Raw genomic sequence first — 22,789 nt, 5'->3', positions numbered from 1 at the left:
CCTGGGTCTCTCCTTCCTCTCGGCCAGAGCTACCTGCCAGCGAGGCGCTGAGGCAAAGGCAGGATGCGAACCCAGGAGTCCTGCAATCCAGGCCAAACTGCCCCTGGGGGGTACCCCGGCCCTGGAGAGGAGCCGGCCGCAGCCAGCGATGTGGTGCCCCCTGGGGGAGCCCTACCTGAACGCGGCCAGGTACTCCACGTCTCCGATGGGGGGGTCCACTCCGCCTGTCCAGGCTATGTTGACATTGTACCCCACCCCCATCCCGCTGCCAACCTGCAAGAGGAGGAGACGTGCACAGGACGTGCATGGATCCATGGGCCAAACCACGAGCAGAAGCCCGGCCCCCACAGCCCCTGTGGAAGAACCTGGCACAGGGGGGCCCTTCCGGCTCAGGGCTCTGCCATTCCAGCTGCTCTGATCTTGCCCCTTCTCGGTTAGCTATTCGGGGAGGGGACGGGGGGATCACGGAGGGAGCCTTACAAGGGGATTCAGGGTCCTCCCCCTTTCCCCCAGCACTGTATAACCCCCAAGCAGGGAATGCCCTTGGGTCAGATCCTTGGGAGCTGTCACATCCCAGCCCTACCTGATGGCGGACGGGCCCGACAGCCGCCCCACACCCCATCGGTCCTGCCTCAGACCCCCTTTCTGCAACCCCCACCCTGATGCCTCCGCCTGCCTTGGGACAGGCTCCCCCGCTGGGGCCTCGGACAAGAGGCCCAGCTCCCGCGCTGAGCCCCGTCACCAGACGCCCTCCAGACCGCGCGCACTGGGCCTTCCTGGCCAGAGCCCCCCGGCCCTGCGCTCACCTCCTCGGGGGCCCCGCTGCCTGGGAAGAAGTTGCCGTTGTCGTAGCGGTGCAGGGAGATGTACAGCACGTTGGGGTCACTGTAGAAGGCTTGCTGGGTGCCATTGCCGTGGTGAATGTCCTGCGGGGAGCACAGACGGTTAGGGGGCTCCCCCGTTGACGGGAGGGTGGGGACTGGTCGGGTCTGGCCAAAGGCCTCCCTGTGCTGATGCAGAGACCGGTAGATACAAACGAGCTTCCATCAGGACTGGGGCTGACTGGATCCCAGCGGCCACCCTCCCTCCGGCCCTTTTCAGCTGCCCCTTTATGGCAAGGGTGCCCGATTGCTGTACCCAATGCCCCCCTGGCACGCGCCGAGCCTGCTTCCACGGGAAACAGCGAGCGACTTTCCAGCCCCTAAACCTTCCCAATGAGGCCATGGTGTAGGGCAGCAGCCGTGACCAGAGACCCCTTTTGTCTCTGCCAGGTGTTAACTCTGGAGGCTAATGATGGCACCCGAGAACAGGCAGCAACCGTGCACACAAATGCAGCCGCACGTGCACTGACTGTAGCCGCCCTTGGGAACAGTCGGTGCAGTTACTCGCTCCTGCAACCTGCGTTCGTAGCCCTCCCCGCAAACATCTTCGTACCAGGAGGGGAAAGCTGACGGGGGCCCAAAGAGGGGGCGACGGGCGGGGGCGGGAGTGGAAAGAGAAAGCTGTTAGCGGGATTCTTTTGCCACACCCTTTGCTTTCCACGTCAGTCTAGTGCGGCGAACCTCCTGGGTTTATTTAGCTGAGGGCCTCGCGGATTGGATGGCCGTGTCAGTTACAAGGGAAAGGATTTAAGGTGCTAAAGAACTTGGCCACATTTGCAGGGGTGGGGGCGAGAAGCGTCTCTGATGGGAGTGGTACAGAGAACGGGTAGCTGGCTGTCACCCATTCCGGGCTTTGAAACCACCTGCAAAGGGAAAGCAACATAAATCATGGGGCTTGGGGTCTTCTTTAGCTTCTGAACAGAGTCGGCTCTGGGAGGCAGGGGGTGTGGGGGGGGGGTTGTTTCTGCTTGTGTTTTGAATGAGTAACTCAGCTTGTCTAGCGTCTGGAGACAGGGAGCCTGGCTGGGCTGAGAGGAAGCGGGGTTTTATAGCCAGGGTTTTAACCAAACCAGGGCTTGAGATGGACAACGCTGTACTGGTCCAAAACCTGGATGTGGGACCAGGCCAGGGGCTGGGTCTTCACTGCAAAGCAAGGTGCAGTTCCAGCCCCCGATGCTAACTCATCAGCTGTCCGGCTGTCTGATCCCAGGTGCCCTAGTTCTGACCTTGGGGCAGCTAGTCGAGGTGAACCCCGGGTGTCGGGGAGAGGACTGACCGGATCTAGCCATGGCCAGGTCTGCCCTACAGCCCTTTGCTGGCGTAACTATGGCAAGCAGGGGCGTGAAGCCTGGTTGACATGGCTGTGCCGGCTAGAGACCCTAGTGTAGATGCAGCTACACAGCAAAACTGCAGGGGGGCTGGAATAAGGGAAGGGGCTGCGTCCACACCGTCAACCCCGCAACCCCCTTCGTTCTCCATCACGCCGGGCAAAAGCTAGCCAAAGGCAGGGGATTTTTTTTCTCTTGCAGGGCTGGCTGGAGAGAGAAGGCCCCAGCCCCTGCAAGGGGAGCAGGAATCCGGTTCCCAGCCAATGGGAGGTATGTTCTGGCTGGCCTGGCCGCCTTCCTTACCCAGTCCACAATGAGGATCTTGCCGACGCTTAGCTTCTGCTGGAGGAGTTTGGCAGTGATCGCGACGGAATTGAAGAAGCAGAAGCCCCTGAGGAGGCAGGAGAGGAGAGAGATGTGGTTACCTCTTCCTAGCCAGCGTGAGCGCCAGGGCAGCGGGGAACTGGCCCCACTGATCTGCCTGCATCTACGCTAGGGCTTCTCTGCTCTCCGGGCCCCCCACCGCTCCACTGGCTCAGCGCCACGCCACTGGGGAAGCCCTGGCACCCGGAGAGCACCAAGCGTCATTTCATCCTGCTCGGGGCAGAGCGACGGGGCATGGTGGGTAAAAGCCGGCAGCAGGGCAGTGCTCCGGGAATGACGGCTGGGGAGACAGGCCCCCCAAAAGTCAGGTCACATAAATGCTCCGGCAACCATCCAGGGGGTTGGGGACTGGGCGTGCAGGGCAGGGGGAGGGTTGGTGAAGTGCTGGGCTGGGACAGGGCCCAGAACACACTCTTTGCCTGCACTGGACAGAGAAAGCGGCCTAGAGCCCCAGCTGCTAGAACGAAAGATGGGACCAGAGCCGGGTCCTGATTCTTTCCTGTGACAACATCCCTCAGCTCAGTGCAAGGGGCCAGCTCCCCTCCAGGGTTTCCTGAGGGCCTCTCCACTGGTCCCAGTCTCTTGCCACCACTTAGAGCAGCTCACAGGCTGCTCTAATTGATACCAGCTTGCGAGGTGTCTGGGATCGTACGCTGAGTTCGAATCAGCGGCTGCTCCACCCCACCCCCTGTGCCAGCTGACGGGCCCCCCACCGCATGGGAATTCTCATGGGCCAGTGAGGGCCAAGAGTCCACTGCTTTGTGCCATGCAAGTGGGACAAATTGGCCAGGACAGGAGTGAATCCAGACCCAGATTTGTAGCTTGAGCCCCCACCTCTCATTTAAACATAGCCGATGCTACCCCAGGTTCATCCATCACCCAGACAAAGCCTGGACGGTTTCTACCTTGACATTGGCAGGGGTCCCTCCTTATTCCTGCAAGGGAGGGGCATGCCCTCCTCTAGCCATGCCAGCCACCACACCCCCGTAATATTTCCCTGGAGATGCAGGTGAAAGGGGGGCCCCCGCAGATCCTCTGGGACAGAACGGATCTAGCCTGGCTGGTGGAGATGAGACCAAATCAGGTCCTGGCCCCTTTGCTGAATCATGCTGGAGCTGGGCAAAGAGGGATTCTGAGTGCCCAGCTCAGGACACTTCCAAGGGGCAGGCACTTCCTGAGTACCAGGCCCCTTGGCGGCATCTCTAGCGGGGCGCCCCAAATCTCACCCCAGGGCTGGAGCGGACTGATCTCGGTTAGAACCCGATAGCCCCCCAGCCACGTGACAGTGCGCCCCCCTGATGGGGTGAGAACTCCAGGCTGGAATTGGGCAGACACCAGCCCTTCTGGGTCACTTTGCCATTTGCCCCTTTCCCCTGCCTGCCAGGACGGAAGGGAACAAACTTCTGCCCTTACTTACATGGCCGTCGATTCCTCCGCGTGGTGCCCTGGGGGCCGGATGACGGCGAATCCATTCTGCACAGAGAACCAGAGAGACGGGGGGGTTAAAGGAGCGAGCCAGGTTAGAAACTCCCGCACCCCATTCTAACGGTGCTCAGGAAAGGCCGGGCCAGACTCAGGGATGGCCGGAAACGTCGGGAGGGGACGTGAAATTAGAGCGGCTATTTTCACTTAGCTTGTAAGAGCTTTGGGGCAGGGACTGACAAAGCCCTGGCTGGGATGATTTAATTGGGGATTGGTCCTGCTTTGAGCAGGGGGTTGGATTAGATGACCTCCTGAGGTCCCTTCCAACCCTGATATTCTACGATTCCATGATTCTATGACTGACGTGTTGTCCTGGGTTGGGACAGTGCCTAGCACAAATGGGCGCCCGGGTCTATCACTGGGGCTTCCCAGCCCAATACAGACAATAAATGACAACAGAACGAGCAGAAGGGTGACCCACAACAGTCCCTGGAGCGACCCTGCAGGTGTTCCCCCCGCAGGGAAGCCGCCATTCCTGTTAGCCCAGTCTACCCTGCCTCTTCCATCAGCATCAATGTCCTCAGCTGGATTCCAGCGGCAGAGTCTTGCTCACGGAAGAGGCTGGATTCCAGAAACAGCAGCAGCTTTCACGGGCGGATCTGGGCGCCTCGGCCGCCATTCGTCCCGCGCGCCCCGTTTCAGAGGCGAGGCAACCAGGCGCAGCAGTAAAAAGACTCGCTCGAGGTCACACGAGGCGACTCCTCGGCAGAGCTGGGAAGAGAACCCAGGAGTCCTGCCCCCTGCTCTCTTGCGCTAATGACATAATGACACGCCTCGTTCCGAAGCTGAGACTAGACCCCGGGAGTGCTGCGGCCCTGTTCCTCCCTGCTCTAACCCCTAGACAATACTGTGATCCCCGGAGGCCAGTCACACGGCTGTGACTCCGTTTCATTTCCAGTGGCTGGATAGTGTAAAAAGGAGCTACGAATACCACGCGGGGGCCTCCTTTTCCCAGGTGTCTCTTCCTGGAATTCCTTTCCCAGGGGCGGGTTCCGTGATCGCAGGCGGGAGACGTCCCTGCGTGCTCTGTGCCATGGGAATATTGGATACCCCCAATCCCAGGCCGTGTCCCCCTCTATTGGTCCCCGGGGGAAAGGGGAATTCAGCAGCAGCTGGCTGATAGAGACAGCCTCTGATCAAACCCGGTGCATTTGATCCGGACAGGACAGAACCCAGAATCCCTGGGACATTGCTTTGACACAGCCCCCGTCCCCAGTTCTCCCTGACTCAGGGCAACGAACAGTCCTGTGCCAGCAGGCTGGGGGTAAATACATGAGCGACTGCGTTCGAGGGAGCCTGTCCTTTGCCGCCCAGTTTCTCCGCGGCCACCACAGCCAGAATCCAAAGGGCAGGGCAGGACGGGCAGGGTCATGGGGGCTGGTTTGCCGGATCCCAGCGACATCAGCAAGACCATGCGGGAGAGGCCGATGCAGGCAAGGCTGCTTCCCACATGGCTCCTCTGACCTGGCAACTGGCCTCGGAGTGTTCTCCCCGTGGGCGAGCCCAGCAACATATGCAAACCCACCCTGCTGGAGCCCCAAGGGGGAAGTCTGAGGAGCAGGGGTTAAAGCAGGTTGGGACAGGGGAGGGGAGCTCTCTCTGCCGCAGTCAAGGAGGAGGGAGAGTGTTGGGGGAGTGCTCTGCTCCCCCCTTAACTCCTTCTGATGAACCCCAACACGGATCAGTGAGGACTCATCTCCACACCACAGCTCTCTTCCAGGAGAGCTGAGGGAGAACTCCCTGAGTTGCTAGCAGCAGTAGGTTGTTATCCTCTATGTGAACCAGCTCCATGTGAATTTGGGACCTCCAGCACCAAAAATCACAATCCCCTACTCCCTGAGCTAAAGGGTCAGCCCCTCCAGCTATGGAAAGGCCCTGGGGGCAGGGAGAGTCTTTTTGTTCTGTGTGTGTATAGCGCCTAGCACCATGACTTGGGCCCCTAGGCCAGGGGCGGGAAAACTTACGGTCTGGGGGCCACATTCGGCCCTCCAGACATTTTAAATCGGTCCCTCGAGCTCCCGCTGGGAAGCAGTGTCTGGAGCTTTCCCGACTCTGGTGCTCCAGCTGGAGAGCGGGGTCGAGCTCTTGCCCCACTCCGCATGGCTCCCAGAAGCAGCAGCATGTCCCCCTTCCGGTGCCTATGCATAGGGACAGCCAGGGGGCTCTGCACGCTGCCCCAGCCCCAAGCACCGCCCCCGCAGCTCCCATTGGCCGGGAACTGCAGCCAATGGGAACTGCAGGGGTGGCGCCTGCAGACAGGACAGCGAGCAGAGCCACCTGGCCGCACCTCCGCATAAGAGCCAGAGTGGGGACATGCTGCTGTTTCTGGGAGCTGCTTGAGGTAAGTGCCGGCCACAGCGTGCCCCCCTGCCCCGCTCCCGTGCCCCTGCCCCAGCCCTGATCCCCCTCCCATCCTCCGAACCCCTCGGTCCCAGCCCGGAGACCCTCCCGCACCCCAACCCCTCATCCCCAGCCCCACCCCAGAGCCCGCACCCCCAGCCAGAGCCCTCCCGCACCCCAATTTCATGAGCATTCATGGCCTGCCATACAATTTCCATACCCAGATGTGGCCCCTGGGCCAAAAAATTTGCCCACCCCTTACCTTGGCGCTACAGTATGACAAATAACGACAGACAGGAGCAGGCCGCTGCAGTGGCCATGCTCCGCCACTAGAGGGAGATGTGACGGAGCACCCCCAAACACCTGGCTGCGTGCGGGAGACTCACCTTGAGCTCTCCCGAGGCCACCTTGAAGGCTAACTCCACCAAGCAGCCCACGGCCATGCGGACGGCGCTGGACGAATGCATCTCGTTCCACACCGTGTCGCTGTCCACCTGCCCAGAAAGCAAGCCGGGCCATTACCAGGGCTGCCTGGGGGGCACACCGTGGAGTCCCCGAGCTCCCCAGCCCCGCCCCCGAGGAGCTACTCACCCCGATGCCGCCACAGGGCAGGACCGCATACATCTTCTGGCTGATGGGACCTGGGCAGAGCAGAGGGAGCAGTGACAGACAGCCAAGAGCCCACGCCCCTGCCTGGGGAGGGCACGGTCCCCCTCACCCCGCCCCTCGATATCTGGACTGGGAAGAGGTAAAAATGGGGGGGAATCTGGACACAGGGGTGTAGGAGTTGCCATGACACATCTCCCCACTGGGCCCACTGAGGCTGTGTCCCAGCGGCTGCCGGAGTAACGGACTGGATTTGGACTAGTTAGTCCAACATCCAACCGCTCACCAGAGCGGAAAGGGTCCTCGGTCCCCACTCGGCCCACCAGGTCACCCTCCCTTTCAGAGCCAGAAAAAGAACCCAACGCCCCTGCTCTAACCCATAGGGAACACTCCCCTCCCAGAGCCAGGAAAAGAACCCAGTCCCCCTGACTTCCAGTCCCCCCTGCTCTAGCCACTACGACGCACTCCCCTCCCAGAGCCAGCGACAGAACCCAGGCGTCCTGACTCCCACTCCCTCCTCCCCCCTCCCGCTCTAACCAACAGGCCTCCCTCCCTTCCCAGAGCCAGGGACAGAACCCAGGTGTCCTGACGCCTTGGCCCCTGCTTTAACCATTAGGCAGTCCTGCCTTTGCTAGAGTAAAAGAAAAGATGCAGCCACCATGAAGACGACGTTGCCCCTGCTGTGCACACGAGGCAGGGAGCGTGAACAGCCCAACCCGCCTCCCGCCGTAGCCAAAAGCCCAGGGACTTGGTGGGAGCGGGCAGGGCCCGAAGTCACCCTCAGACGGGGCACTACCAGGGCTACATACCTAGCAGCTTCTTGCTGTCGAGTTTCTGCCGGTTGAGGGGGCTGGTTCCATAGAGCAACGTGTGATGCTCCGAATGGACCGTCTGGATTTCATCCAGCGTTGCTTTCCTGCCCCGGATCCTCTGGCAGAGAGAGAGAGAGGGGTGAGGGCAGGTCCCCGGCGGGGCTGTGCCTGGCCAGACGGTCCCAGGATCGTCGCTTTATGGAGGTAGCTGGGCTGGGAAATCTGTCTCAGTGCTCGGGGCACACGGCCAGCCGTCCACTTCGAGGGGCTCAGGATCAGCCCCGGGGGTCCTGGGTTTTTGCACCTCAGAGGTGACAACCCTGCTTCTGAACGGGGTGAGCTGCAGCCAGGGGTGGCTGGATCGTGGATGCTCTTACCTCACGTGCTGGGGACCAGTCAGCTGACTGGGGTCCCCTCCCGTGGGGCAGGACTGCAGGGGGTGTGCTCCCTGTATTCGGAGGCCGTGCAGAGCCCTCTCCAGCCCCTGAGGTAATTCAGAGCCACCCCAGAGCTGCTTTAACCTGTACTGCACTTCCTATCGCCCCCTACAGGCCGTGGGCAGCAGAGAAGAGCAGCAGCACAGAACACTCCAGCCATACCCCCTCCCCATCATATCCCTAGGCTGGCAGGGGCGGGGGTTTCTCAGTGGGCTATTGCCACCCCCTTTGCGGGGCAGGCTGCTCCACGCAGGGGGAATCCGATCTCACTGACACCTCTGGCGGGCAGCTGGCCGGGCTGGATGGAGCTGGGGAGGGTCCATCCCCACCCGAGTCTCTTGCGCTAGGAAGGGTGACGTCTGCACTGCACAGTGAATCCGGGCTCTCCCCCCGCCCCCGTCCACACCCAAAACCCTCTCACCGGATTTGGTGGGGCTTTCAACCCCAGCTGGCTGGCACGGCTGGGGCTTGGCGCCCGGGTGCTGCTTTCCCTCGGGCTGATAACCTCACTTTGCAGCGAGAACGCCGGCTAAACCCTTTGCACGCCGAGTCCCACAATCCCCCACGGGCCAAGGACAGACAAGTTCTCCCACGAGAGAGAATCACAGAGCGGCTCTGTGTAGTGCAACACCAAGAACCGGGGGGCTGTGCCCCCGGAAGTCCCAGCGACACACCTGGGGGAACGCAGTGCCAGCAAGGGCCCCGTGACTTGGGCAGGGCTTTGCCCCATGGCTGCTCACGCGCGGGCAGGTGCCCATCACCGGGGCTAACTCTGCAGTGACGACGTCGGAGATGGTGCCGGGGCGCCACGGTTGCCATCTCTGAGGTGGGACAATAAACCAAGGCCCCAGCTACTCATGGTCCCATGACACGTTCTGCACGAGGTTCAACCCCTGATAGCTGCCTCCTGAGCCCCCACATCCCCCCACCCTGCACCAGGGCAGGGGTGTTCCCCCAGCCTCCTCCTTAGGATCCTCACCTCGCACTTGCTCAGCAAGCCGGTCTCCTGGAGCCTGGACCAGATGCTCTGGATTCTCCCAGCATGCTCTGGGTGAATATTAGTGTTCCCGCACATACACTGATGCTTTAGCATGAACGTGTCGTAGATCACGCCTGGGGGAGAGAAGGGAAGGGACAGGAAGTACGGCAGGAACCCCATGGCAGCCAAGATCCCTCTGGCTGTGGGGCAGCCCATGGCCTGGGGCACAGCCCTGGAGGCTTTCCTAGGGGCAGTGAGCAGGTGTCACCCACCCTACTCGGTGTGGCGGCTGGGAGAAGAGACAGATTGCAGGGCTCAGGCTGAGGGGCTGTAAGATTGCAGTGTAGACGTGTGGGCTCTTCCCGGGCTCCGAGACCTGCGAGGCGGGAGTGTCCCAGAGCCCAGGCTCCAGCCCGGGCCTGAACATCAACACTGCGATTTTACACTCGCAGCCTGAGCCAGCTGCCCCGGGCTCTGTGACTTGGTGCCGCGGGTTTTTTATTGTAGCGTAGTCCTGGGTCTCTTTTCTAAGGCAGATCATCCGGAAAAGCAGAGAGAACTTGGCTGTCTCGGCCAATTGAGACTCCTCCTGCCAGACCCTGCTCCAGAATCTTACATTTTCATTTTCTCAATCATTTAAAAGTTTCTGGGCCTGAGGGCTGTAAAAGAAACCGTCCAAAGCTGACCCGGGCATGAGCCACATCCTGATGTCCACCTGAGTCCGCAGACAAGCACACGAAGAAGGCCTGAGCTGCCCCATTCAGCGCAGCGGGATGTTCACTCTGAAGTCTAATGATGACTGTTTGCATTAGCGGTTCCCCGACTGATCAAAGCACTCAAGAAAGGAGAGGGATGATCACGTTATGTGCTTCTGCACATTTTTGTAAACAGCACCCCACTTCAGCATCGTGAGGGTGGAGCTTGGGCTGTGGGCATGGCTTGGGCTGCTTTTCCCCCCAGGTGACCTCTGGGAGGAGTGAGACACATGACTTCTTACCGGTAGTGAATAGGTGTTTGACCGGGGGTTCAGCCGTAGTGGTCTTTATGCCCGCGGTGGCAGGCGAGGACTGGGTCCGGCTCAGCGCTTGGTGAGGCAGGGTGGCAATTGTCAGGGAAGCTGGGAAGAGCTGGATGGGCTGCAGCTGCTGAGCGTCTGGGAACACCTGCCAGAACACGGGGCAGAGAGAGGATGTACACAGGGCGGAAAATTCACCGACGGCCGAGCCCTCCAGAGGCAGCACGGTCCAGCGGCAGGGCAACAAGCGGGGACGCAGGTTCTGTTCCCTGCTCTGCCACTGACCCACCCAGGCCCCTCTCCGTGCCTCAGTTTCCCCTCCCATCCTTTGTCTGCTCTGCCTATTAAGACTGTACATTCTGTAGGGCAGAGACAGGATCTGTGCAGAGGCATGGCCAGCTGGCAGGGGGCCCAGCGCACGGGGCAAGCGGGCACCTTCAGTCCCACTCAGCCAGCTCTGGGCACTCGCACATCTGTCCGAATCTGCCCCATACCGCCTCCCGCTGAACCAGGTTGGGTTTCGATGCCCCACAACACCCAGGCTGTGGCATCCGCGTTCGCCCAGCAGCCAGGCTCCTCCTGCCCCTTTCCTCTGTGCCATGTTTATAACCCTGTAGGAAACCAGCCTGCAGTGCCCCAGGTACCCCCGGTGATGAGGTTAAGGGCATGGGTTGGCCCAGGGGTGCAGTTCCCAAGTCTATCCCTTTCCTCGTGCCAGGGCCCGACAACACCACAGCGCACCGTTGGCACTGCTGAGACACCAGCGGCTTCCCACCTGCCCGCCCGCGCCGCTCTCCTTTTACAAACCCCATCCCCTCCGGGGAACGAGACTCATCCCTTCCCGCCGCGCGTCCACACGCACCCCCGCCCGATCAAATATTCAGCAGCCGGGGGAGCGGGGATGCGAGAGGCTTTGGATGAGTCATGCCCCGGAAGCAGCAGCAGCTGGGTACGACGCGGGGGGGGGCTGTGCGGGGGCCGGAAGCGGGGAGCAAAGAGGGCGATGCGCGGGTGTGGATGAGTCACTCGCCCCTCAGAGCCGGGGCTGATGAATGGGGAGCCGGCTTGGCAGGCAGCAGGCTCGGCAGAGGCGGAGCTGAAAGCCGAAGCGGGCCGCGGAGAGCTGGTTCGAACGGCTGCAGCTGGGCAGGATGGGAGACGGGGGCCGGGGCGTGCCAAAGGACGCAGGGCTTTGGGAGGGTGCGATCAGGCGTGAGAGCGCCCCGGGGGCGCGTGCGGCCGGCCACGCGAGGTGGGCCTGCATACCAGAGCATGGCCAGGCATGCAAGCGGGCGGTTACTGTGCCCAGGCCTTTGCCCCACCACCGCTGCTCATGTGCCCAGCCCCGCGACTGGGGCCACTTTCCACTGCCGGCCGGGGCTTTCATCAGGAGCCAGCCCTAGCCACCTTCCAGTTGCCCGATGATCTCACTAGCCCGTTTCTGTGTAAGCTGGACCCAGCTGGCCGGGGCGAGCGCCTGCTACCCTGCCCCGCCACAGCTGGCTGGCCAGGGCGAGCCCCCCACCTCCCAGCCCCCCTGGCTCTCCCAGCAGCCCGGTGGGGAGCCTCAGGAGAGAAGGACGCCCCCTCCCAACCAGCTGTGAGCATGACGAGCCCTCGGTGCAGCCCCCCATGAGCACAACACACCCTGGCAAGGGAAGCTGGGGGCCTGAGCCAAACCCCTCAATGGGGGATGGGGAAAGCTGGGATCCGGACCCACATGGTGATGGGCCAAGGATACGTGCCTGGATCAAGGCGGGCTGGAAGGATCTGCAGGGCAAACAGCTGCCCCACCCCTACCCATTGTGCAGGCTGGAACGGCGTGACCCCTGCAGCCACACGCTGCAGCTGGAGTAAACATTTGGGGCGAGCATCTCCCACGGCTGCCCCCTCCTCCCAGGGGTCCCACATCCCCCATTAGCACAGCGTCGCCCTCTGGTGGCTGGAGCACAGAAGAGGATACGAGCCTACTACAGGTGCCAGCTGGGGGAGTCACTCCTTTAGCCCAAGCAGCAGCGGCACAAGGCCTTAGCGCTGACAGTCCTGGGTTCGAATCCACCTGTCAGCCTAAAGAGAGGGGCCGTTCTCCTGGCAGATGATGCATAAGGTAGAGGAGACCCGAGTTCACTTAGGGGAGCAGTGGGAGGGGCTCACCTGCTTGTAAGCCATGCCCAGCTCCTCCACCTCCGGTGAGTCGATGGGCTCTTCTTCATCCCCGCTCGCGCCCCCGTCGTCCTTCACCGGCTCGCCGCCCTCGTCCTCCTCCAGCTCGTCCTGCGTGCTCTCGCTCTCCGGCGAGCCGTCCACCACCAAGGCCACCGGCCCCAGGGGCACCCTGTCCTCCAGCAGCACCTCCTGCTGCTCCGTCAGCTCCTCCTCCGTCTCCTCGGGGTGCGTGGTGGGCTGGCGGGGCAGCTCGCCCGTCTTGGTGATGATCTTTAAAGAGAGGGGCAAGGGCTCTTGGGGCCGTCTACGGGCACAAGGGGTTGGCGCCCGGGGCCACGTATGGCAGCTGATACGCCCCCCCCCCTGCCTCGCAGGTGGCCCAAGGGGAGGGGGGGCTTTCTCTGGTGATCGACAGGCTCAAGCCGCCCCGCAAGCCGCCCCGCCCCGCCCCATTCCCCCGGCCAACCTTGCCAAGCTGGATCTGCTGCTGCTGTTTCTGCTTCTCCAGGAACTGCTGATGCTGTTGCTGTATGACGAGCTGCTGCAGGGCCTGGGGGCTCTGGGGCAGCGGGGACGACTGGGTGCGGCTCAGCGGGCGGTGCCGGGGCAGCTTGCTGACCGTCCGCATGTTGGTGGAGCCGCGCTCGCCCGTCACCAGCGGGGACTGGCCATGGAGCGGCACTGGAAGGAGAGAGCACCCGGGCGGAGGGTCAAGCGGGACGCACGGGGGGCTGCTGGTCAAGGCGTCAGGACGCCTGGGTTCTCCCCCCCCCCGCGCTGGTCACTGCGCAGGCGGCCGGCCTTGCTCCTGGCGTGTAGGTTGCCACGCCGCTAAACACGCACAGGGCGACGCCAGGCAGCAGGGCGGGGGCACGGCCGAGAACGGAACCCTGCGCCCCGGCCCCCTGCTGCGCCTGCAAGGCGGCCCCCCCTCCCAGCAGGCTATCCATCCCACGACCCCTCTGGCCTGCCTCCAGCTTGGCCCCCCGCAGGCTGGCGATTCTGTCACAGAGGGGTGTTGTCTAGTGGTTAGAGCCGGGGACTGGGCGTCCGAACGCCGGGCTCTGTTCCCAGCTCTGGCCTAGTGGTTAGAGCCGGGGACTGGGCGTCCGAACGCCGGGCTCTGTTCCCAGCTCTGGCCTGGTGGTTAGAGCCGGGGACTGGGCGTCCGAACGCCGGGCTCTGTTCCCAGCTCTGGCCTAGTGGTTAGAGCCGGGGACTGGGCGTCCGAACGCCGGGCTCTGTTCCCAGCTCTGGCCTAGTGGTTAGAGCCGGGGACTGGGCGTCCGAACGCCGGGCTCTGTTCCCAGCTCTGGCCTGGTGGTTAGAGCCGGGGACTGGGCGTCCAAACGCCGGGCTCTGTTCCCAGCTCTGGCCTAGTGGTTAGAGCCGGGGACTGGGCGTCCGAACGATACCAAGCCCCGTCTCAGGGCAGCTGTCCCTCGGTGATGGCCCCCTGCCCTCCCCCAGCATGGCCTGGGCCCCCCCGCCCGCCCTCACCGGCGATCAGCGTGTTCTGCTGGCGGGCCTGCTCCAGGAGCAGCACGTGCTGCAGCAGGGAGGCGTGCCCGTGGCTGTTGGTCTCGCCCTCCAGGGCGACCCCCAGCAGGCAGCCGGGGATGGACGAGGTGCTCATGAACTTGCCCGTGAGGGCCCCGCCCTGGCGCAGCGACTGGATGGCGTGGCGCTCCGCCTCCTGCTGGGTGGAGAGCTTCGGGGAAGCCTGCGGGGGAAGGAGAGAGAAGAGAGAGTGTCGGGGGGGGGGGGGGGGCTGCTCCTCTGCAGACCTTTGCCCTGCTCCTGAAAGCTGGCCAGGCACAGGAGGGCGCGATCATGTCCCCTTCCCCCCCAACAAACACACCTCTGCCTGCTCAGGGCTCCCAGCCAGGGGGGGGCAGCAGGGTCTCCTGTGGACCACAAACCCATTGGGCTTACCAATGGGGAAGGGGGGTATTAGGACCATGAATGAAGTAACCCGCATCCGGGTCTGTCCCCATCTCTGCTCCCCTCCCCAGATGGCTGCAAAGCCCTGCCCCAGTGAAGGTGGAGCTGACAAAGATGTCCCATGCCCTGTGCACCTTGGCTGGTGGCCAGCGTGCCCACCCATGGCTGCCATGGGCTTGCAGTCACGCCCGGCTCGAGAAGTGGCACCGGCCAGCTGGGTGCCCGTCCTAGATCTGCCTGGAACCATCCGCATTAAAGAGGGTTAAGCCCTTGGGCCGACACCCCCAGCCTGAGCTGAAGGGCCCGCTCTGCCCACCGCCGTCACAACCACGAACACCACCAGGGAGGCTCCCGCCACCTCAGAGCCATGCCTGGCATGCCCACGCTGCCGCAGGCCTGAAATCTTGGGCTCTCGACGGTCCCCCGCCAGGGGTTTTCAGCCTTTTTTCATGTGTGGACCGCTACAAAATTTCCAAGGGAGGCGCGGCCCCCTCTGGAAATCTTAGCCATAGTCCGTGGGCCCCCAAGGCTGCACGGACCCCAGGTTGAAAACCACTGTTCAAGACAGACCCTGGCTGGACACCCGGCCTCACTCGGCTCAAGGAAACTGGAGTGACCAGCAGCCTCTTGGCTCCAACCCCAGGAGCAGGCTTTGTCTCCGGGCAGGACGAATCCCTCTCCCGCCAAGCCCCTTCCCATCCAAACAGCTGCTCGGCCCCTCGGCTCTCAGGGACGAGGTCTCCACTTTGTGTAAGCTGCTCACAGGAGCACAGGGCGTGGCTGGAGCACGCAGCGAACTCTGCCAACGCATCTTCAATATTTGCACTTGCCCCTCCGCGCACCCCGCTCTGCCAACGCACCCGAACCCTGCCCTGCAGCCCCCCGCCCCGCAGCTCTGCTCTCTCCCGGGCATGCAAGAATCGGAGCAGTGGGATAACACCCGCGAGACACGAGACAGCGAATGCCCCACTCCTCCCAGCCTCGAGCCCAGACCGGGCTAAGTCCCCATTCTCCTGCATTCGCCCCATTGCAGCCTCCTCCCGCCCTGCGGGGAGAGATGGAAAAGAGGGGAGGAAATCACGTGCAAAAATGTGACAGCAACTGGGGGAAGCTGACCGAACCCCGCGGTCCCCACATGTGGGCAAGGACCCATTCTGCAGCCGTGGGCCCATCCTCAAGCCGGGCTGTTGTTTTTTCGGGGAAACAGTTGATTTCTTCAGTATTATTCTTTGTTCGGATTTGCTAATTACGGTTTAAAACCAACAGAGCCACAAGCAGCTAAGGAAAGTCAAAGGTGACGGATGCCCCGACTGTTTGATGTGCGGGACAGGGTGGAGACAGTAACGAAGAGAAGGAGGGGGCCGCATGGAAGGACAATCATTTCCAAACAAGGAGGCCGGAGAGTTTTACCCGCTTACCCCCCGTACTGAGCCCAACCATCTTAGGGCCCTTAATGCCACCAAGACTCCAAAGTGCCAGGTTTGCAAAGGCCTTTCCACACCGGTACCTGGTGGGTTCTTCAATAGCACCTGTGTGTGATGGGCGGCTGTTTGGTGAGGGCAGCGTGATGGGTGGGGCGTGATGGCTGTGTGTGTGTGTGTGTGTGTCTGATGGACATATGTGTGTGTGTGTGAGGGACCTGTGTGTGTGTATGAGTGTGTAATGGACCTGTGTGTGCGTGTGAGAGAGAGATGGATCTGTGTGTGCGTGTGAGAGAGAGATGGATCTGTGTGTGCGTGTGATGGATGTGTGTGGGTGTGGGTATGTGATGGACCTGTGGGTGTGGGATGGACCTGTGGGTGTGGGTGGTCTGATGGATCTGTGTTTGTGTGAGAAAGAGATAGAGAGAAAGAGAGATGGACCTGTGTGTGTGCGTGATGGACGTGTGTGGGTGTGGGCGTGTGATGGACCTGTGGGTGTATGATACAGAGAAAGAGAGATGGACCTGTGTGTGTGTGCGATGGACCTGTGGGTGTGGGTGTATGATAGAGAGAAAGAGAGATGGACCTGTCTGTGTGCGTGATGGACGTGTGTGGGTGTGGGTGTGTCTTATGGACCTGTGTTTGTGTGACAAAGAGAAAGAGAGATGGACCTGTGTGTGTGCGTGATGGACGTGTGTGGGTGTGTGATGGACCTGTGGGGGGTGGAGGGGTGGCCGATGGACCTGTGTGTGTGTGTGTGTGTCGGATGGACGTGCGTGTGGTGGGGTGAGCACTCAGCCTCCCCGGTACAGCCACATTTGACAGGAGCAGGGTCCGACGCGCTGAGCACCCCAGAGAGGGGAGCCAGTGGGACCAGGCCAAGGGGGACGGAGCAGGCTCCGGCCGGTACCCGCACCACAGAACTGAAGTCGGCCCCTCAGCCCAGGGCTTGCGCAGAATCAGCCGGCTCAGAACCGGGTCCCCAAAGCAGCCTGGCCTGTCTGGGTAAAGTGCCTCCCTCCCTGGGGGGTGGAAGCAGCCTGACCCGCCGGTGGGACAGTGGGGTCCCAGCGAGACGCTGGGCTTTGCAGAGCGGCCAGACGCAGCCAGTCGCAAGGGGCTTCTCTGTCTGGAGCCCAGCTCACCCTGAGGGCACATCCCCAGGCCAGGCAAACAGCCCCACACCCCCCTCTGGCTGCACGGGGCCGAGTCACCCCTAGCAGGTTCACAGACCCAGACCCATTTGTGGGTGATCAGAAAACTCCCCACCCTGACCGGGCTGGAAGTCCCCACACCTCGGCCCCCAATGCACGCTGGCCCCCAAACTACGGTCCCAGTTCCAGGCTGCACTGAGATCCCAGGGTTTGCAGCTCTGCTCTGGGACCTGGCCATGCATGGGGGTCTGAGCGCATGGGCCTGCAGAGGGGAGGGTGGCAGATCAGAGGGGGGCCCCTGGCAACACTAGCGTAAGCTGCAAAGAGAATCTCCTAGGAGCTCCCCACACAGGCAGGGCATGCAAAGCCCTGGACACACCTGCAGAGCCTTGGGGGGCCATGAGCCTGGGGGGGGCCATGCTACAGCTGCAGCAACTCTCTCCCATTACCCCCCCAATAACCACGGCTTAGCATTTATCTAGCGCTATTTAGGATGACAATTCTTTCAGGAGGGGAGAGCTGCCTAGTGGTGAGGGCTGGGGAACGAGGGGTCGGGACCCCTGGGTTCTATTGCTGGCTCCATCGCTGACTCCCTGCACGACCTTGGGCACGTCGCTGTCCCCGGTCCGTGCCTCAGTTTCCCCATCCCTGAAATGGAGGTTAAGAGGACTGGCTTGTTTTTATGGAGCTCTTCACCGGCAAAGTGCTTTACGCGCTTTGACTGCTGCTCACTACGCTCCTATGAAGAACTGTTCCCAGGGAAACTAAGGCACAGAGCGCTAAGTGATTTAACTAAGGCCATGCCAGGTTCCGGTGGCAGAGCCAGGCTCAGGACACAGGAGCTCCTGGCTCTCAGGGTTGCTCAGTTTTACCCTGGCACACAGCAGAGCACGTTCCTCTGCCTGTCGTTTTCCTGCTACTAGGGGCTGAGGTTCTAAGCTCATCTCACCCTTAATCTACAGCAATGCTACCCAGATTTATCAGAATGGGGGTGCTGTTGCCCCCCTCAAATAACTCGAGGGAAACGAGTGCTGCTCACCCTGTAAGGCAGGGATAGTCCATTCTTTTTTGTCAAGGTCCAAATTTCTTGGTCAAGGTCCAGACTCCAGAGAAAATCATTTTAAAAACACCCCCAACAATAACGATAAGCAGCAGCAAATTAAAAGATTTCAGGGTCTGTTCAAAAGGATCTGGCGGTCGGGATTTGACCCCCGGTCTGCCTATTAACTACCCCTGCTGTGAGGTAAAGCTCTGCCTTCGTGCAGATTATCTCTAGTGTGTGGGAGCCAGGACTCCTGGGTTCTTGGCCGGGCTTTCCCACCGTCATCGACATCCGCGCGACGTGGGTGCGAAACGGCCCCCAGCTCAGACTGGCTCCACGCTGCCCCCGCCCTGTGCTGGTGCACGGGACGATGCAGCCCTGGTGTGCCCCGACAGCGCACACCCCTGGCATGGGCACGGTCTGCCTCGCTCTCCCTAGTGCCAGGCGCTGCCCCGAAGCGCGGCTTCTGTTCCCCCTACTGCCCCTATCCTCGCTGGGGGGCGGGTTGCCGCACGTTTGCGCCCGTACTCACGTTGAGGTGCGAGTTGGTCACGGTGACCGTTGCCTGCAGTCCCAGGGAGATGTTGGGCAGTGACGGGGAGGTATAGAGGCTGAGCTGGCTAGCGGACCCGTCCATTGCCAGGGCTCTGTGCTGGGGGAGCAGCTGCTGCAGAAAGGAAGGAAGGACGGAGGGAGGGAGTGGGGAAGAAAGAGACAAGGGTAAAAAGCTACGTAAGCGAGAGAGGAGGACGTGGCAACAGCTCAGGTGCGGCTGGTCAGCCCCAGCCCGCCAGGAACAGGACTTGCTAGGGCAGCACTAGCCAGCAGGGGGTGCTCTCTTCCAACGCAGGCGTCAAACAAGCAGATTAGCCCGAAGCTCTGTCCTAGCAAGGGCCTTGGGGAAGGGTGGGGGGGAAGCAGCGTGTGGATGGAGAGGGGTGGTCCCTACGGTCTCAGCTCTGCAGCTATTAGATGCCAAGAAGGACTCCCCCCATGACCTTGGGCACGTCACTGTCCCTGCTCTGTGCCTTAGTTTCCCCATCCCTAAAACGGAGGGTAATGGGACTGGCTTGCGGGCAGCCGAGGGGCAGAGACGCTGCCCGCGTCAATGACTATTGCTCTGGGCCCCTGCCCCCGAGGAACTTGCTGAGCCCCATTGCAGCCCCACAGCCTGGCACCTCTCGAGCTCCTGTCCTTGGATGGCCTGGGATCCGGCCCCCCCAACTCCCCCTGCTGAATTCAGATACGGTGGGTAAAACGTTAGCTCCAGCACCCCATGGAGAACCGGCCCAGCCCTGGCACCCCAGGAGGGTGAATGCCCCGCCCCTAGCACCCCAGAAGAACCTCCCCCTAATTCCACCTCTACTCAGCTCCGGTGCCCCAGGAAAGAGTGCCCCCCAGCATGCCCTCTTCCCTCCCCCAGTGAGCACCCTCCCTACTCAGCGCCGACACTGTAGGGCCCAGACTTCGTTCCATGGATTTGTTCAGTCCACGTAGCCCCCGAGGTGAGGTGTCCCCTCGGCGCTCCCAGCCTCGCCCTCTCTGCCCTTATCCACGCAGCAACCTGCATCTGGGAGCTAAGCCCCACTGCAGAAATCGGGGGGCAGCAGCTCAGGCTGACTGGCGATAAGAGATGTCTCTGCCGACCCGCCGGATGGCTCCCCTGGGCAGGCACATGGCCAGCCCTGCCCCATCTCTCTCTGTGCCTTCGCCCTGTGCTTGCCTCTTACTCCCATTGTCCCTCCGGTTTATCCTGGGCCTGGCGGAGTTAACTGAGATCCTGGGCATGCTTCCAGCTTCCCCACTACAGCAGGAGAGAGGGGGCGTCCCCGTCTCTTCCAGCAAAGCGCCTGGATCACGACCAGTTACGCCAAGCGGCAGCCCAGAGACCACCATCAGAGCAGTGCCCTCCTGTGTTCGTTCGGCGGGGCGGGGGGAAGAGAGATGCAGAGACCTGAACAAACCTATGGCTCAAGTGGGTTGTATTTGGGTTCGGACCTGGATGTTTTCAGACGATCTTGCAGGCTGTAGGACCAGGCCAGGGAACCCCCTGATGACGACCAGCAGGGCCTAGCTGATAGGCTGATGGTGGGAGCCTAGAACCCGCGTCCCGCCGAGATCCGGCACTGTGCATCACCAGGGACACAGCCAAAGGGCCCGTGGACACAAAAAACACTAGCTGTGGCCGACACAGGGCTGCGAGTGGTCGCGAGGAACTCCATGTCGGCCAACCAGAGCCCGCCCAACCCCGCCCCATGTCCTGTGAATGGAACGTCCCCGGTCCTCTCCCAGCACGCACATGGGGGGCCCAGCTTGGCCGCCCCAGGATGGTCCCTTTAACGATTTAAAGGGGACATTGTCCCCGTCACACCCCACAACCAGGGCCGTCAATCTCTCTGCACCAGCCGCTCCGGTACGTCTGCTCATCCTGAAACTACATACGGCGATTGCATTGGGGACCTTCCCCTCCGAAAACACCAAGGAGCAGGAAGGGTAACTGACCAGCTTCCAGCTGAAGGAACCGGAACAAGTAAACAAAGGGCAGCAACCACGGGGAATGAGATTTAAACGACCGCCTGACTCTACCGAGCTCATGTCACTCGGATCCTGAGGAAGGTATCTGGGGGGGTTAGTTTGGTCACTGGCTGTTTTGTTTTATTTTTTAGGCAACATACGTTTGGGTTTTTTTTTTCCCAATGGCAGCATCCCAACTGCAGAGGAAGAAAAAGGCCCTGTCACTCTCCCAGCCCCAGCTAAAAATACCCTCAAAATCCCAAATCACCCAAAGGCTCTTTTCCCCCAACCCTCTGGGAGTCACGCGACCGCGGCGAGCGAGAGAATCGGCGCCGTTTCCACTAGAAAGTCCATCGTCCCACTAGCATCCACCCAGACACGCCTCGCACACGCGGGCGGGTCGCTCGTGTCACACGCCAGCGATGTGAAGCCCCCAGCGATCCCCACCACAGGACGACACAATATTAACCCTTTCCTCCTGGAACGCTGCGGCCCTCCTGTAACCAAAGAAAACGTTCAGAGACAAGACAGAAGAGAGGGAAACGTCCTTGACGTTACAACAGCCACAAGATTTGCCCGGAGAGCGGGGAGAACAAGGAAAAGTGCCGAGCGCGTATCAGTGCAGCGTCGATGGAGACGGGGCAGGTCCACTGAGGAGACGAGTTTTCAGCTCTTTGGTCAGGGCTCGCGCTGAAGAAAGCAAGCAAGGACTGGAGTGGGGGAGGCCCAGCGCCCCCCGGGGGGGCTCCCTCTGCAAACCTTACCTCGGTGTGGATGTTGGGGGCAGAGCCAGCGAAGCCATTCTCAGCGATGGTACTGTTGGAGCTGTTCGGGGAGCTGGGACCGGACCCTGGGGCACTGTTGCACACAGAGGAGACTGCAAGAGAAAGGGAGAGTTGCGTATACGTCATCAGCTGCCGGCACAGACGCCCGTTCCCCACAATGCTCCCGAATGCCAGGCCAATCCAGATGTCGTTCCCGAGTGCCGGGAGCTAAACCCTGCAATCTTCGTTGCTCTTCCCAAGTGGGCTCACCCTGTCCTGGGCATCCAGCATGGACCTGGACCGGCCCTGAGGGCCAGACTAGCAAAGGCATTGATCTGCACCAGCCAATTTGGCATGGATATCTGCACAACTGACCCGCCATGGGTCTGGGAGGAAGGGACGCTGCCTTTGGGCAAGACTTCCCCAGCGTCAGTGCACTCCTTCCACACTGGGAGAGGGGTGCAAGAGTGTTGTCTAGTGGTTAGACAGGAGACTCAGCAGGAGTTCAAGTCCCAGCTCGGGGAGCGTTCAAGTCACTGCTTGGCTCCATGCCTCAGTTTCCCCGACTGTTGCTTCTCCTCGCAGGGGTAGGGCTGCAGGGGTTACATTCTGTAGTGTTTGCCAAGCACTTTGCAAGCCCTGAGTGGAAGGAGCTAGGGAAGGATGAAATGTAATTATCATCAGCTGACCCCAATTCTTGGGCCCAAAGGATGGGCACAGAGCCGGGCTCAGGGCTTGCTAAATCCCTGACACAGGACCCTTTACAGCGAAGGGTATTACCGCTCCGCACGGCTCCCTGCGTGGTCCGGAATCGGGGTGCTGGCCACACATGCAGTTGTGATCATGAGCTTTATGGTCCCGCTGCCACCTCTCGCACGGCTGGAACGAGATCACGTTCCCTACCCAGCCATGGCCCGTATCCCCCAGGGCTGCGCCCTCGTGGGCCCCGGTGCAAGCAAGGGTAAGCCGATAGCGGTCGGAGTCAGTAGTGGATGGAGCAAATGACCGCGCCACGGAGACTGCTGGATTTAACACAAATCCAGATGCAATGCACCGAAAAGAAAAAAAATCCCATCTTCCCACACAGCAGGGTGGGCATGGACCCCCCACCCCCCCGAGCCTCCCCATTCCCCGGCTGCAGCTGCCCCAGGCCATTGGGCACTCCAGGTTAGAAATCCAGGTCAGCACAAACCTCCAATCCAGACAGGTACGAAAACAACCGCTGGCTTCATGCCCCCGTCCCCAGCCTGCTCTGCACCCCTCCCACCCCCACCCATTGTCACTAGGTGGGGGAAAGTGGATCTCCAAGCACCACCTACATGCCAGGGGGCAGATCCTCAACTGGCGTCAACCGGCATCCCTCCATTGACTTCCACGGGATGCTGATTTACATCAGCTGGGATCTGGCCCATGGCCGTCAACAGACTTGCCCCAGCTGCAGATCGGGCCCACTGACGCTCCGCGGAGGGACTCCACCCTGCAACTCAGGAAAACAAGTACCTGTCCCTGCCCTTGACATC

At 61.6% G+C, this 22,789-nt stretch overlaps 1 protein-coding gene across 7 annotated transcripts in view; it reads right to left on the bottom strand.

Annotated features, from left to right (window-relative positions):
- HDAC5 (histone deacetylase 5) overlaps positions 1-22,789 on the bottom strand; it is a 102,856-nt gene that overhangs the window by 7,766 nt on the left and 72,301 nt on the right. For 6 of the 7 annotated variants that reach the window (XM_084615705.1, XM_084615707.1, XM_084615708.1 and 3 more), the window contains 14 exons: positions 21,270-21,382; positions 18,524-18,658; positions 13,931-14,153; positions 12,897-13,111; positions 12,419-12,700; positions 10,247-10,412; positions 9,250-9,383; positions 7,831-7,951; positions 7,007-7,056; positions 6,802-6,909; positions 4,011-4,066; positions 2,513-2,600; positions 807-926; positions 176-273 (listed from right to left, as the gene is read on the bottom strand). In XM_084615705.1, coding sequence (XP_084471831.1) covers positions 176-273; positions 807-926; positions 2,513-2,600; positions 4,011-4,066; positions 6,802-6,909; positions 7,007-7,056; positions 7,831-7,951; positions 9,250-9,383; positions 10,247-10,412; positions 12,419-12,700; positions 12,897-13,111; positions 13,931-14,153; positions 18,524-18,658; positions 21,270-21,382 — 1,909 coding nt within the window. The remainder of the gene's footprint in view (positions 1-175; positions 274-806; positions 927-2,512; positions 2,601-4,010; positions 4,067-6,801; positions 6,910-7,006; positions 7,057-7,830; positions 7,952-9,249; positions 9,384-10,246; positions 10,413-12,418; positions 12,701-12,896; positions 13,112-13,930; positions 14,154-18,523; positions 18,659-21,269; positions 21,383-22,789) is intronic. The other variant, XM_084615704.1, reaches the window with a different exon arrangement.

The sequence above is a fragment of the Lepidochelys olivacea genome, assembly GCF_965140295.1.
Source record: "Lepidochelys olivacea isolate rLepOli2 genome assembly, chromosome: 27".
Lineage (NCBI taxonomy): Eukaryota > Metazoa > Chordata > Testudines > Cheloniidae > Lepidochelys > Lepidochelys olivacea.
This window is presented reverse-complemented; position numbering and strand designations above follow the sequence as displayed.